This window comes from Lycorma delicatula, chromosome 3 (genome assembly GCF_047948215.1).
Source record: "Lycorma delicatula isolate Av1 chromosome 3, ASM4794821v1, whole genome shotgun sequence".
Classification (NCBI taxonomy): domain Eukaryota; kingdom Metazoa; phylum Arthropoda; class Insecta; order Hemiptera; family Fulgoridae; genus Lycorma; species Lycorma delicatula.
The window spans coordinates 105,912,319-105,928,083 of record NC_134457.1 but is presented as its reverse complement, the minus strand read 5'-3'; the positions used below and the strand labels follow the sequence as shown (position 1 = coordinate 105,928,083).

The following is a 15,765-nucleotide window of genomic DNA, read 5'->3' as shown; positions in this document are numbered from 1 at the left end:
TTTTGTTAATGAGATTTTACATTTCTTGATAAAAATTAAGAATATTTAATTATTTCTGGAGACGCAAAATTATTAGCGAATACCATTTACTCGATTAAGGTATCGATGGAAATCCAATCATTTGTAAATTTACATGAAAGTAAACGCGTGGCATACTAACTATAGTCAAAGAGGAAACTGACACAGATACTGACATTTTTTCAAATAGGTACATTTTATTCTCTTATTGTAGATCTTCAACCTCATTTCACGTGTTTATTTTTGATTAGCTAAAAAGCACATACTAATAATATTTTCATAAATAAATACTGGCATAATACTGTATTTATAATATATATATAAAGCTATAATATTTATTTACGACAATATAATTCTTATTTATAAATAACTCTTTCAATTCGTTTTTATGCCTAATTTTGATATTCATGCAAGTTTTATTTACGAAAATCTTCCAATTAATTTTCTTAACGTTTTGCGTAGAAATATTTTAATATTTATCTAGGGCTGAATTAGCAGTTGACTGATCTCCCTTGCGGTTCTATACCACGAGGGAATTAGTATGTTTCTTATTTGACTGCCATTGGCCTTTTACTGTCTAGAACTAAGCAATAATAATGTGGTTCTCAATCTTTTTTTAAGTAGTATTCATGTGAATTACAGTTCAATAGCGTACCATTGAACTATCGAATATATAATGTGTCATTAGGATATTGATAGAATTGTACCACAGAATGGTACAGCAATAAAATTTTCAATTCTTTGACAATAATTATTTATATTACAAAAAAATTATCTTACAAGTTTTTATTTATAAAGTTTTTTAAAATAGTTTGTTACAGAAATCATTCATTTATTTCACAAAGAAATGTTACATTTTATATTTACTTACATTACTGATTATAATATTCTTGAATATTATATTCATATTATATGCACCGTCCTTGAAACAAGCAATGAAATGTCTGTTCGATTGAACCTAATTTTATGCGCAAATATGAGCCAAGATTCAATTAATTGAGAAACTGTTTTTACTCTCACCATAGCAGAGATTCCAATTTAACAAAGATGTGTGGTAGGAAATGCAGTTAAAAATGACAATATTTTTCTGAACAGTGATGGATTGGCTATTAATTTTTAAACATTAGCCAAAATTCATATAATTTAGTAAATTCCATTTTTTCAGGAATAAAAACTAGTATGAAAGGGTTGAATTCAGAATAGTCTTCTTTAAAATATTCTTCAAACATTTCAGCGCACATTAAGGAGTGGGGATTCACTTTATGCCTAGATTATCTTTCGTTTCAGTTTTATGTATTGTCACAAAATTTTCCAAATTTGGAAAGGCAGGCTTTCATTCAAAACACTATTATTCATCATTTGACATTTTTTTATAAATGCTTTTATTTTGTCAACTGAAAATCGATTTGTTTTTTACCTTGCAAACTTCAATCTAGGTCATTGAAGGGATTAAAATTATTTGTTTAGTAAGCTAGTGTTATGATCTACAGCTTTTATTTCAATCGATGGAGGTGCCGTTATCTATATTACAAAGAACAAATTGTTAATCGGACTCATTATTCAAAGAAAACATTCCTTTTAGTTCCTTCTCGATTTTTCTTTGTTAATTTTTCTATTTCTTTCTTCCTAATTGGAAAAGCCCCATTACCCTGGTACTCTAATCTGCTCCTGTTACAATACTACATATTTCTCAACTCCACTATTAAAAACTGAGAAACATTTTTACTATTATTTTTTTCTGAAAAAAAAATTACATTTCAACAGAATCTTATAAATGAATAAAACAGGAAAATATTTTACTTAATGTCGTTTTTACTAAACTCATTTTTTACTCCGGTTAAATGTAAATTTTCATAAACTCGACACTGTCTACAGCAAGTGGTAAATCGATGCTAATAATTTGACAAATTATATAAAAGTTTGACTTTTTATGAAAAAAATATTGTTAAGTATTAATAGACATTACGATTATTACGTTTATTACGATTATTATTATCATCACGATTAAGTATAATCAAATGTGGAATAAATTGTATGACATAAGTTATGTTTGTGAAGATTTTTAAATATTTGATTATATGTATCAAACGTTTCACAATCGGTGTTTCGTGTTAGTTTTTGCGAGTCGAATAGCTTGTATTTTTATTTTTTCTATAAAAATATAATTTGCTCAAATTAAGAAAGAACGAAATGCGTGTTGAAACGCTTTTGTACTATAATATATCAATAAATGTTTGAGAACCGTTGATCCACTGAACTAATAATAATCATCAGTAAATTCTAATAATTATGAATTATAATAATTATAATTCAAAATTTTTGAATTTTTTTTGTTTTAATGATTTTATTGTATTGCTGTGTCCGCTTACCAACTTGAGAAGAGAAGGACAACGTACCAAAATTTTTGAAGGGCTGTGTTAATAGATTACTCATTTTAAAACTCTTGGTTTTGTATTTTGTTTTAATTATTTTTGAAAAAACAGACACCTTATCAAGTGACGTCATTTCTTGGTAGCGATTACTGTAATTAAAAAAAAAAAATCTTTGTTGATTATTAATCTGAGTAACTGTGTACTTATATATATATGTTACGTTTTATCCTAAACAAGTACCTTGTGACAATTTTTAAGTGTATTAAATTACTGTATATTACGTCAACATATAAATTCGTAAATTTGCTGTTTTCGTTTTTATTTTACGATACAGACTATCATATATCACTTTCAAACTGTTTGCTAAAAATAACTCGGCCCAAAATCTCGGTCGAATTTGTTAACGGTCAAAATCAGATCATGAGGGTGGAAATGGGGTGGCTTTTTCGAAAAAACAAAATTTCGCTATAACCTTCTTATTAAGTAAAATATCGAATTCGTTTAAAGTTCCTACTATTCCTCAGAGAAAGGCATAAAACCTCTCTAAGTAAAGTTTTTTGATATCACCAACCTTTGGTACAGGGGGGGGGGGGTGGAAAATGGAGTTTTAAAGACTCCTCTAAACATTACCTAAAACTTTTGTCTGAAACTTTTTTTGATACGACCAACTCTTACGGCAAGGGATGACAAAAATGTTGCTGGACTTTTATGATGGGGCTTGTTGTATGCTAAACATGTAAAATTTTTTCACATGCAACCATTGTCGTATTGAGTAAATTTCAAGTGTTTCTTAACTTTAAGATTCAATTTTTGTTATCCTCTCCTTAGCACCGATGAAATCTACCTCCGCCTTCTGGCGTGCCGAAAGAGACTTTTTTGTTCGCTAGCAACGAAACCATCAATAAAAATTTAAAAACCTTTTTTATCGAAGTAGTTGCAGTTTTTTTTTTTATTGAAGCAAACAAGCGTTCATTCTTTGATAATACATTCAACATATTGTCACCGTGTTCGTGGTTCGACAAGGATACTGAGAGACTAACAAACGTAAAAATGTCTTATAAATACAATTAATTGCACTAAAAATATATAAAATAAAATAAATAACTGTAATAATAACAACAATAATAATAGATGTAATAATAATAATAATAAATATATATAACATACAAGATAGTAATTCAAATAAATAAAAAAAAATTGATTTTATGATAATTATATTATAAATAAGTGTCATTAAATCATCTGATTGTGATCGTTACACATCATGATCAAGTACAATGAAATGCGATAAATTGTATAACTTACGTTTTTTGTGAAGATCTTTAGATATTTTATATATACCAGTAATGATAATACTTCATTAAACGATGTTTAAAATAATACTTTGTAATAAAAATATGAATTAAAAAAATTAAACAAATAATTAATTATTAAAATATATCTAAGATATGGTGATTAACTTTGATTTTCCCATAGCATATATAAATAAATGTGATTTATGTATAATATATATATTTTTTGTTAAACTTATTCCGCTCTAATTACGATAAATTATTTGTATCAAAGCGATACGAATAATTTAATTTGCTAACACCGCTGAAGTTACATTTGTTGACACCGCACAATCATTTGTGTTACTCATTGTTTTGCTGATCCCTTCAATAGGGAATTCAGGTACAATATAAGCTTAAATTTCACGATCGTTGGTACTGAGCTCTTCGGTCTATCTAGACTTTAATCATCCTAAGCAAAATTTTTTTTGTCTTCCCAAGTATAACACTCAAATAGAGGCACCGACCAAGAAGAAAGTCTGTGTGTGTATGCTTCTGCGTATATATATATTTACTGAAATTAATCTTTCTAAGATTCAGTAGATTAAATGTTATTTAAATCTTTACATTTAAAAATGTTAAGTTCGTTTTAGTACGCATCAAAAACTCAAAATGTTCTGCACCGATTGAGCTCAAATTTTAGCACGATATATAACCCACATCAAAGATTGTTTTTATCTATTTTTAGGATTCGAACTCGGAACCACCGGATTAAAGTCCGAGACTTTACCACTCGCGCCACGGAGGCTGGCAAACATATTCGTTAGGAGCCGAATAAAAACACGACTTACCAATATGGCGTTTTGTGTCAAACCAATTTTATACGGACTATAATTATTTTTAATACGCGAAATCCTTTGCAATGATTGAACATTAACTTAAACCACTTCAAAAATTATTCCTTTTGAACTAAGCCACATTTTGATATCATTGTTTTTCTATAACACGGCTGGAATTCTTTTCGTTTAATGATAAGAAGCGTACTATTTCTAAATATATACTATTTCTAAATATTTCAAATTCGTGTAATTTTTTACGAATCGCGTTTTTATCAAAATTTCACCTTTTACTCAATTGACCTGTGGGGTATTGTTTTCTTTGGAGACCGTAATTCATTAGTAGATTCATACTCGAGAATCACGTTGTACACTGAAGCAGCACAACTTCTACTTACGTTAGCAGTTTATTAATATCTGAAATCAACGCCGTTTGATTATTCTGTAATTTGTAAGCATTACTCTGCTCTTGTAAGCATTTAAAATGATGTGTTTTTTCGCACGACTTAAGGCTTTTTCCTTCGCAGCCCACAAATCCTTATATATAAAAATGTTAAGTTCGATTGTGTACGCTTCAAAAACTCAAAATGTTCTGCACCGATTGAGCTCAATTTTAGCACAATATATAACCCGCACAAAAGATATTTTTCGCATCAGTCACATACCCGCAACCGCGAAAACAGTTTTTTAACGGTCAGCTGTGTACCAGTGACTGCATCATCTGCCGGAAGCGAGGGGAACAATCGCCATACTAGCTACCGACAACCGCAGTCACATGTAAAACAATATCTATTCCCAATTACTTTGTTTATTAACAAAAAAAAAACGTATCCACTTGCATCTGATTCAGATTATTATACAATCTGAATTAAATATTCACTTTAATCGAGGTACTTCTGTGAGATCGTGTCGTGATTGAGCTGCGTCTTTCACCAAATCGTAAGTAGAGGTTATGTTTTATATGAGAGAAGGTCAGAAAAAATATTAATTTTTTATAATTATTATTTAACTTTTTCATTTAACTAATATTTTACTTATTTATTTAAATTCATGTATTTAGTTAATATTATTAATTTTTAGCCACTTTTCAATACTGTCTGTCCTGTGTCTCATTGTTGTCGAGCTGCAGCTATGAGAACCATGAGAGATAGGTGAAAAAACGTTAAATAAATTTTTTTGGCATCCAGATACGGGCCGCTGCACTCGCCACACAGAAGGATCAAGAAGACGGCTTTCGAATATGACTGAGGAAGAGCGGGCATCCGTACGAGAGAGGAACAGACTAAGCACCATCCAGATACGTAACGTGGCACCGGCAGAAAGACGAGCAGCCTGGTTTGAGGATGCACGATTGCGAGCACGTCAGTCGCGTTCTGCAGCAACAGATTTGGTTCGTTCTCAACGGAATGAACGCGACAGGGTGAGGATAGCTGAAACACGAACCCAAAGAACAGCTGATCTGAATCTGCAATACAATCGTCTTGCGTTCCGGAACAATCCAGCTGTTGATTATAGTTCAAGTCGGCATGTTGTCATTGGCCAGATGAGTCATGTCTGTACCTACTGCCAGGTCTGCCACCACCAGAGCCATTGAAAACTCTACTTGTTGGATCTATCGCTGAATCGAAGTATTTCCTATTGAACATCAGGAAATATAACTCTAGCTTCCAAATTACGTCATTTGGTGCGGAAATCATGACGACTCAATTCATGCCAACTTTAAAAATCAAAGGGCAAATATATCACAAAGCTGGCTCCCTGCTCCCGTTCTCAGGTAGTGACCATAAATTCCTTCAAAAGTACTTAATTGGTGATGATAGAGATGAAGTCGATGCACGTTGTGGAATATATACCTCGCTATGAAGACCCATTATTTCGCAGCAATTAGGAACAATTAGGTGCGTTTGTTCAAACGGCAATTGATATGATGCCATCAGATACCCACAAGATTGTCATTCACGTAGACAAAACGCCCGCTGGAGAACATGTTCGGAGATATAATGCTCCAACTATAGACGAAGTAGTCATAGTCGGAGATCAGTTCCAGAGATATTGTTCTCCATCGAAGAAACGATCAATTGATAAACGTCGCAGAAACTTCGGTGTGCCACAGCGAAGCGTGGCAGGGTACAGCTAGTTATATATATATAATTATATGTGTGTGTGTGTGTGTGTGCGTGCGCGCGCCAATTTTTCACTTAAAATTTGAGAATCTATATCAATAGTTATATATATATATATATATATATATATAACTTGACTGTAGTATTTAACAAGTAGTGCCCGAAAGTACTCTGATTTTGTTTGTTTCTCATAAAAGAAATTCACATCACCGGAAAGCTTTGTTAGTTTTTTCCTGGTACAATAAAGTAAAATTTACTAGTCTTTATCTGTAAGAGATAAACACTAGGTTTTTGTAAATGAGTTTTAGAAATAAAGAATTTTTCTTTGTCATTCATAAAAATCACATTTATAAAAAATCACTTTTATTTATTATGAAGCTAGTTTTCATCTTAGGTATAACTGGACATTCGTAAGCATACAAATGGGCCTACCGGATGGTTTACTTAAGCTTAATGAAAAAAAATTACAGCAATTTGTCAAAAGGGAAAAATCTGTAAATAGACTAGGTGAATTCAAACAAATAATTTACATGAGAAAACAAATAATTTACATCTTAAACTATGTTAGGTAAAATTTTGCCTAGATCACTTGACTGTGAATCTACTGTCGTTACTGAAATTTTTCATAAAAAATGAAGAAAAGTTGGGTCTTTTCTATTTTTTTTCTCCACTGTGGTTTTTTACACAACGTACAAGTAATTGTTCATGTTATATGGATGTAATTACAAATAATAAGCATAATCTAACAAAACTTAACCTATATGCAGAGGATTGTCATTTTTCTGAACCTTGTGCTATAAGAACGGAAACGGGTCTTAATTATCGAGCTTCACGCAGAAACGCATTACAAAGTATTTAAATAGCCTGCACCTAATTAGTTAATTGTAGCTAATTAAATATTAAATTATGTTTAAAATTTTAATGAAAAAATACATAAATAATTTTTTTTTTTGGGGGGATAACGGAGACTATTATGATCCTTAGCCCTAATCTCAATCTAAAACTTTCCCACCCATATCAAATATAGCAATCATATCAAAAGACCACTCTTATCAAAGAGATTATCCTGAAAATAGGAGTGTCATAGAATATTAAAACCCGAAAAGAACAGAAGGTGACAGGAGTGTATTAAACATACAATTGCCACTTAAAACCCTACAATCCATTTCTAAAGAAATGTCAATATTATAAAAACTGGTGCAAAAGCCCGTAATTATGTAACATTATGTTTAGACATAATATTGGGAAGCAACAGATTTACGGTTTTATTTTTATTGATATCGATCAGAAATCTTGTTGACCTTCTTGTTGAGCCGATCACCGAAGTTTACATCCTATATTCAGGTTGCTGCGGCTCCTGCAGCTTCTTTTAAGTCAATGAAGAAGACTGCAGCCAAAGTACAGATTGAAAAAAAATCCCAGATCAGGGATCTGTGAAAACAGAAATAATGATTTTGGAAAAGTAAGATTTAGAAAAAAGCAACAATGGAGCCTCCGAAATCGCGGAAGCCTTTTGGGTGAGAGGGCAAGTAGTTCGGCCGTCCCACATGTTCTAGCAGTGAGTGCATCCAGTCTCAACTGTGATGTACTTCTGATCGCGTCATTTGATGCAAGATATCCTCCACGATTTACGGTGAAGGATGTGAAGATTCTATCTACCTGGATTCAGATACTTTGGAATTCGACATCGAGACCTTCAGGATGATAGTAAAACGGAAGAAGAAAGGATAAACGGAATGGCCTAACGGATAACCTAGGCGATAATGACAGAGAATTTTTTAAGAATTTTGATCAAAGGAAGATTTTAATTTCTTTTGTTTGATCGTGAATTTAGTTATACAGGATCGATAACATTTTGTAAGAAATGGTTTGAAAGCTTAAGTGTTTTAAAGTGTCAATTTTATACGGTTTTAAGTAACAAGGACCCTTTACACCCTTGTAATTTTGTGTTTCTTTTGGGGTTTTTATTACTCCCTGACAACTATATTTCTGGGTGATCTATTATGACAAGATTAGTCTACTACTATGTCGCTCGTGCTATTAACAGGGAAGTAAAAGGATTTTTCATTTTGTTCTTGATTTAGAAAGGGGCTAATGACCACAGCAGTCGATGCCCCTAAAACTTCGAAAAAAAAATTCACATATTATCACGTATCTAGAATGATTTATTCAATTATAGATAATTAGGGTACTTTACGCGCGCTTTAAGATTTTTTTTTGTGAATGAGATCATCATATAGACAGACAACATACGAGCAAGTTGGTTATTTCTTCCAATTTTTTATTTCAGTTAAAGTACTTGTAATTTAAGTAAAATAATAGTCTTATCTAATGCAATTAAAGTAATTACGTGAATAATTTATTTTCCAAAGAAAAAATTAATCATTTATAAACCGGGCATTAATAATTAAATTCACTTTACCACGGCAAACATACTACAAAGAAATAATTATTTCTCAAAATTGTTTTCCGGAACTTTTAATACACATTAAGGTAAGAATTATAATTTTTCATATGATAGTTTAAAAATTGCTGAAGTTAAGAATTAAAAGTAATTCTTATTATTTTATTAATCATTCCAGTTGTATATGAAATAAAAGTTGGTTGATTACCTTTATTTTTTCAATCAAAATGATTTCTAATTTTATTTTAGCGATAAAATAAATAAATTTAACAAAATGATTTTCTTTGATAACATATACGAAAGTAAAAATTACCCCTTAGAGGTCTAGGGGGTTCTAGTGTTAAACTTGTCGTCAAAAATCAGCTGATTTCGAAGTTAAAGTTCTGACGTTCAAATTCTAACAAGAGTAAGGCAAGCTTACGTGCTTTCATTTACTTTTGAACACTAGATCGTGGATACCGGTGTTCTTTGGCGGTTGGGTTTCAATTAATCACACGTCGTTACTGAAAAGTGTGACTAGTTGAAAAATGTAATAATAAAATTAAAGAAAAAACCTCTTTTTTCTTTCTTTTGTCTTTAGCCTCCGGAACCATCGTATGGTATTACTTCATAGGAAGAATGAGGATGATATGTATGAATAAAAATGAAATATAGTCTTGTACAGTTTCAGGTCAACCGATCTTGAGACGTGTGGTTAATTGAAACCGAATCACCAAAGAACGACGGTATCGACGATCTACTATTCAAATCCGTATAAAAGTAACTGACTGCCTTTACTAGGATTTGAAACTTAGAACTCTTGACTTCGAAATCAGCTGTTTGCGCTGACGAGTTTATCACTACTAGACCAACCCGGTAGGTTAAAAAAAACCTGAAACCAATTAATTAATCTAAACCAAATACGATAAAATTCAGATAAATAAATTTTATTTCTTTTTGACTGAAATTGTAGAAATCTTTTATATTTATGACATTTTGAATTATTATTACATTTAAATAATAGTCTGGCTCCAGTAATATACATAATCATTATTATTTTTTATTTGGAAAGTTGTCTATAAACATAAGAAGAAATTTAGGACTTCTAGGACTTCTAAGGTAGGACTTTCTCTTCAGTTTTGTAAAATTTAAAAAACACTATGTAAAAGTATAAGACTTCAATTTTAACACAATTTATTGATAACTGGTTAGTATCTGATTGCTAAAACCGTAATAATATTTTCAGATCTCTCTAAACTAATCTAAACAAAATCAGTACCAAAATTAATCGTTTCGTTATCTGAAAAAAGAGTAAATTTCAACTTGCAATATTCAGTTATTTATAATATACATAGAATATAACTAGTATATAATATTGTAAATATATATTCCTTTTAAATACAAAAGTTCATAAGATTACTGACGAAACATTACATCAATCTCGATAAAAGAATTATCATACCTCCCAAAAATAATAGCTTCTTTTCTCCTAGTAATAAAAAGTTGAATAAATTGTAAAGATATTCTCTAATTTCACAATTTCTAACTTCCTAAAAGGTATTGAGTGAAACGCTTTTTTAATAACCAGAAAAATACAAAGGTAAAGAATAAATAAAAAAAATAATATTTTTTTAAAGACTAAGAAAACTTTCTGATTAATAATTATTATTTCATTTTTGAATAATAGATAAATACGAGGCTCGGCTGATAAAACTTTGTCCACTAGCGTGCTACACGGAGACAAAAGGTACTATCGAGTTTAGCGTGACAGCAGATGGTAGCTAAAATACCCCCTCTATTTGAAATTGTTTTTCGGTTTATTTTCAGTAGCAGTTAAAATGTAGTCGAGTACGGCCAATTTGTCAACACAGTCAAAACAGCGCACAGGGATCAAATATTTAACATCAGAAAATCTAAATCCTACGAATATTTTTCATCGTTTAAAAGCGGTTTACAGTAGTGAAACTGTTGTAGGGTACTGTAAATAGGTGGGCGTTAAAATTTCGCGAATGTGAAGCTGGTAAACTGACAATTGAGGATGCATCTTGCAGCGGACGACCAGTTCCTGTGACCGACGAGAAACATCGAAAGTGGTGGACGATTTGCTTCAAAGTGACCGGTGAATCACCCAGCAACGCATCGCTATTCAGTTAGGCATATCTAAAGAACGAGTTGGCCATATTATAGAGCAATTGGGTTACCGTAAAATCTGTGCACGATGGGTACCGTGCAAACTTTCTGATGGCTCTCCCCCGCACGATGACATGACATGAAACGACTGTGACCACTGACGATGAGATGAAAGAAGGTGTGGCCGCTTTGTTCCGAGAAAGCCCACAGAATCTTTCAGTGACAAAACCTTGTCACACGTTGGAAAAATAGTACATGGGGATTATAGCGAAAAATAAATACTGCATTTTGCAGCTAAGGTATTGTACTTTTATTCATTTTTTATTTCATTCCAGTATCTGTTTTTCATTACCATGCTAAGCATATATAAGAAAAATTTATTAGCCGAACCTCGTGCAAAATTGGTGCACTGAATTAGTACACAACCAATAATAGTACACTAAATGTAAATTTTGTATTTTATTTACCGTCGAAAATATATGATAGATACGTTCACGCCTTTCATGAAAAAATAGCGCTAAATACAGATGCTCCAAGCTAAATTTTTAGAAATTTATCCGGGATGTAACATTTTTTTCTGATGAATTATTTTAAACTTTATTACGAGTGTTTAAAGTAAGTGATATTTTTTAAAATTATTTAATCGAATTCTAATTCAAAAATTAAATTAAAGAAAGAAACTTATACACCACAGCAAAGAATTAAAAAAAAAAAAAAAAAAATATTCAAAAGAAAGATATTATATTAATAGAATTGTCAAACTGACAAAACTAATGGAAAGAAGTAAGTCTCGCTGTTAACTGCAACATACTTATAAAAAATGGAGAAAAATAAAGAGATTTGTTTTAAAAAATGTCAATGACACTACGATGGCGGCACACAACTACACTTAATGCGTCGTATGTGTTGAGATAAACGCTCTTATTAGTTAAGAAAATTTACCAGTCTTATTTTTTTACCAAACGTTAACGTAGAATATGAGCTATACGTTGATAATTGGTCACAAACCGTTAAATCTTTTTTTAAAAAATAATGAAACTTTTTAAAAAAATCAATAATTTAATTGAACTTGAGATTAAACAAGAACATATATTAAATACCATGAGAAAACTCAAATATTAAATAAATATAAACCAATAGGCGTACACTAAATGTAAATTTTTTTAATTTAATTATTGTCCAGAATATATATAGATAAGTTCACCCCGTATTTGAAAAAATAGCCCTAAGTTAAGACGCTCCAAGATAAATTTCTAGAAATTTATCGAGTGGCCACTTACATCGTATTCTAAGTTAAACCATCATACATTATATACAGAAGTTTATCACAGGCTTGTATTTTTAATTTTAGATATGGGATTATTTTGCAAAGGATAAAAGACAATAGAAACAATTAAAGACAAAAACGTTAAGATCATTAAAGATATTTCTAATTAATAATGGAAAAAAGGATAAAATTTCAGTTAAAATTTATAAACAAAAAAATAATATTTTGTAATCGTTAGCTGTAAATAAAATTTGTGAAGCCAGTTGTTGGTTGAAAGTAAAAATATCATTGCGACTTTTATTTGATTAGAAACAAAGGTTTAAGAATTAATAGAAATGAAAATATTGAAGTTTAAACAAAATTACTGTTATATGGCTGCAAATTTACTGTTCTCCTTAAGACTTCCATTCTTACGGCAGCAGAAGCTCAAACCGATTGAATTCTTACTGATTTTTGGTTTAATTTAACTTTGTTAAATTCATTATAAATAAAACTGTTTTAAAATCGGTTGGACATACCTGTGTAAACAAAATGGAAAAGGTATCCATATAAAAAAAAAAAAGTAATACAATTTAAGTATTGTATATATGTGTAATTGCAATTTTTATTTCAGATGGAGTTCACCAAAGCGATGACAGCAAACATAATACTTTTAATCGGATTTGCGGTAATGATTCCTTTGGCATTCGGTGAATATAAATTTCATCCTAAATTCCATCACCAACTCAGCGGAAATGGAAGCATAAATGGTACACATGATCTTTTTATCGGAAATCTAACCGGTGGAGATGTGTAAGTACAGGTGTTATCAATTTAGAAATATTTTTAAATCCTATAATATAAATAATAGTTAAGCATTCTTTTTAGTTATAATTAGAAATGCGTTTTAGATGCATGAGTCGTCTCATCAGTTAAACTAATTATAAAACATTTGAAAACAATTTAAAAAAAATTGTATATAACTTACTTTTCTAACAAAAATTTTTATTACAGACAAGTCATTCATCAAAAATATTCCACTAAGATTTAAAAAAATTGTTTTAATTGCTTTTTTAAGCAGTTACTACTACTCCTTCAATCTCTATGGAGGAGTTGTAATGTCCCTTCATTTCATTTGAACTTTCCTGGATTCATTCCGTATAAGGCATGGCATTTTTCAGGCTTTTAAATTTCATTATCATCCATCAGCAACTATTATTATGCATCAGACTGTTGGTGCCTGTATTAATAAATATTTTAACTAACATTATTTATTATATTAATTGATGGGGACGCATAAAATTAGTTTTTCATGTTGTATTAAGTTTGTTGTGTAATTTTAAAGATAGATAATTACAAACATAAATAAATATGTATATAATTTGTGTGTGTGTGTGTGTGTGTGTGTGTGTGTGTGTGTGTGTGTGTAAAATATACTGAATCCAACTAAGAAATGTGGAAGACATCTATAACGCTATAAAAAAGAAGTCAATGACTTTTTAATGAAATATATTTTATAGAAAAATTACTGTTTATGAACAATAACATTAATTATTTTTAACTTTTGTTTTCTAGATTACTATACCATAGTGGAATTGCTGCAGTTGGAAAAGGGAATGAAAGTTTTACTTATGATTTCCAATATCCGGCATACGGTTACAACAATTTAACAATTAGTTATTTAAAGGTCATCGATTTATTAGGCGAAGGTAGAAATGGATATCCGTCTTTGAAGGAAGGAGGAGTTGGATACAACTACACCGTCATCAGTTTTAAGTCAAACAGCAGTTATGGACTCAATTTTAATTTAACAATCTACGGAAATGTTAACCAGTTTAATAGAACGGTTCATCAAATTATTAGAAAACATTAACAACAAACAAGTAAAGTAAAAATGTATCGATTAGTAAAAATAATTTCATGAATAAATTTTGATGATATATACAAACATGTTTTCATTTCACTTATATTATTTTCTTACTAGAAACTACTTATCTATTTTCCCAATCGAACTGTAATTACGTCCAGATTATCATATTGCCTCAGTAAAGTCATATACTTCAATATAGATAGCACATAGAATACGTGGTTCCTTAAAGAAGGGTATATAATACTTTGCATTTCATTCTAATAAAGTGTTTTTCGTTTTTAAAATTTATAAAACAATTAATATTTTCTATTTAAAAGAATGAGTAAATTCATACTTTTCTTACTCATTAAATGAATAAGAAAATATATGCAACAATGAAAAAAAAAATTAAGTTAAAAATTTATAAAATAAATATAACATGTAGTATTTTGGTTTGGTTCGGGTGATTTTCTAGTAAATATCGTCCAAATATGATAAGAAACATCTTTAACTTATGAACAGCAGTTCATAATTGTTTATAATAATAATAATGATCAAATTGTTGATAATAAACTAATAATGTTAATCCAAGTTGTTTTAAAAGCATATAACTTCCAACAAACATCTGTTTGTTTTCTAAGTTCCCCAAGAAAATTTAAATTCTCATTTCCATTTATATGAAATCGTTGTGTTCTTTGGGCACGAGTGGTTTTATTTTGCAGCAAGTGTACATTAAGAAGTGTTTAAGTTTAATTTTAATTTTTAAATTTTATTCTTTATTTTTCCTCAATGGAAGGAAAAGTAAGGCCTGCCCCGCCCCGTTCTCCCACCCCGGAACTGTCCGTCGGTGGAGAGGAAAGCGGGTCTGGCGCTAGGAAGCGCCAGAAACGCCGGGACTCCGCGCCTCCTATGGAGACGGAGCCCGTAGCGGGCTGCAGCAAGGCTGCAGCAGCCGCCAACCCGCAGGCTGATGATGGGGCCCCATCACAGCCTGCTACCGTCAGGCGGGAGAAAATCCCGCCAATAATGCTGGACTGCCCGAAGGAGTGGCCAGCATTAGCGCGCGACATTAAGTCGCGGATCGGGGGGCGCCTGGTGGCTAAAAGCACCGGGCTCTCGATAAGGCTGCAGCTGGGCAGCGAGGCGGATTACCGGGCGGTGCAGAGTTTTCTGCACTCGAAGGGAATCGCCTTTCACTCCTTTCAGCTCCCGAAGGACAGGGAGCTGAAGGTGGTTATACGGGGAATCCCCTATGGGGCTGCCCCGGAGGAAGTAAGGGAGGAACTGACCTCCCTTGGCTATGAGGTGGTTTCGGTTAAGAAGCTCCTCACAAGGGACGGTCGGGAAACCCCGACCTGCCTAGTGGCCCTTAAGAGGACCCCTTCGGCCCGGACCATTTATGACCTTGGCAGTATTTTTTACTGCAAGGTCGCAGTGACTGCGTTTGTGTCACGAGGGGGGCCACCCCAGTGCCACAGATGCCAGAAATTTGGACACTCGTCCAATTACTGCCAGAGGGCCCAGCAATGTGTCAAGT

The 15,765-nt window shown here is 31.6% G+C and overlaps 1 protein-coding gene across 1 annotated transcript; it reads left to right on the top strand.

Moving 5' to 3' along the window:
- Positions 1–9,030: 9,030 nt before the first annotated feature.
- On the top strand, positions 9,031–14,327 carry LOC142320947 (uncharacterized). The gene is made up of 3 exons (XM_075358933.1): positions 9,031–9,113; positions 13,014–13,192; positions 13,955–14,327. The coding sequence occupies exons 2-3, from the start codon at positions 13,014–13,016 to the stop codon at positions 14,250–14,252; spliced, it is 477 nt and encodes a 158-aa protein (XP_075215048.1). The 5' UTR covers positions 9,031–9,113; the 3' UTR covers positions 14,253–14,327.
- The last annotated feature ends 1,438 nt before the right edge of the window (positions 14,328–15,765 follow it).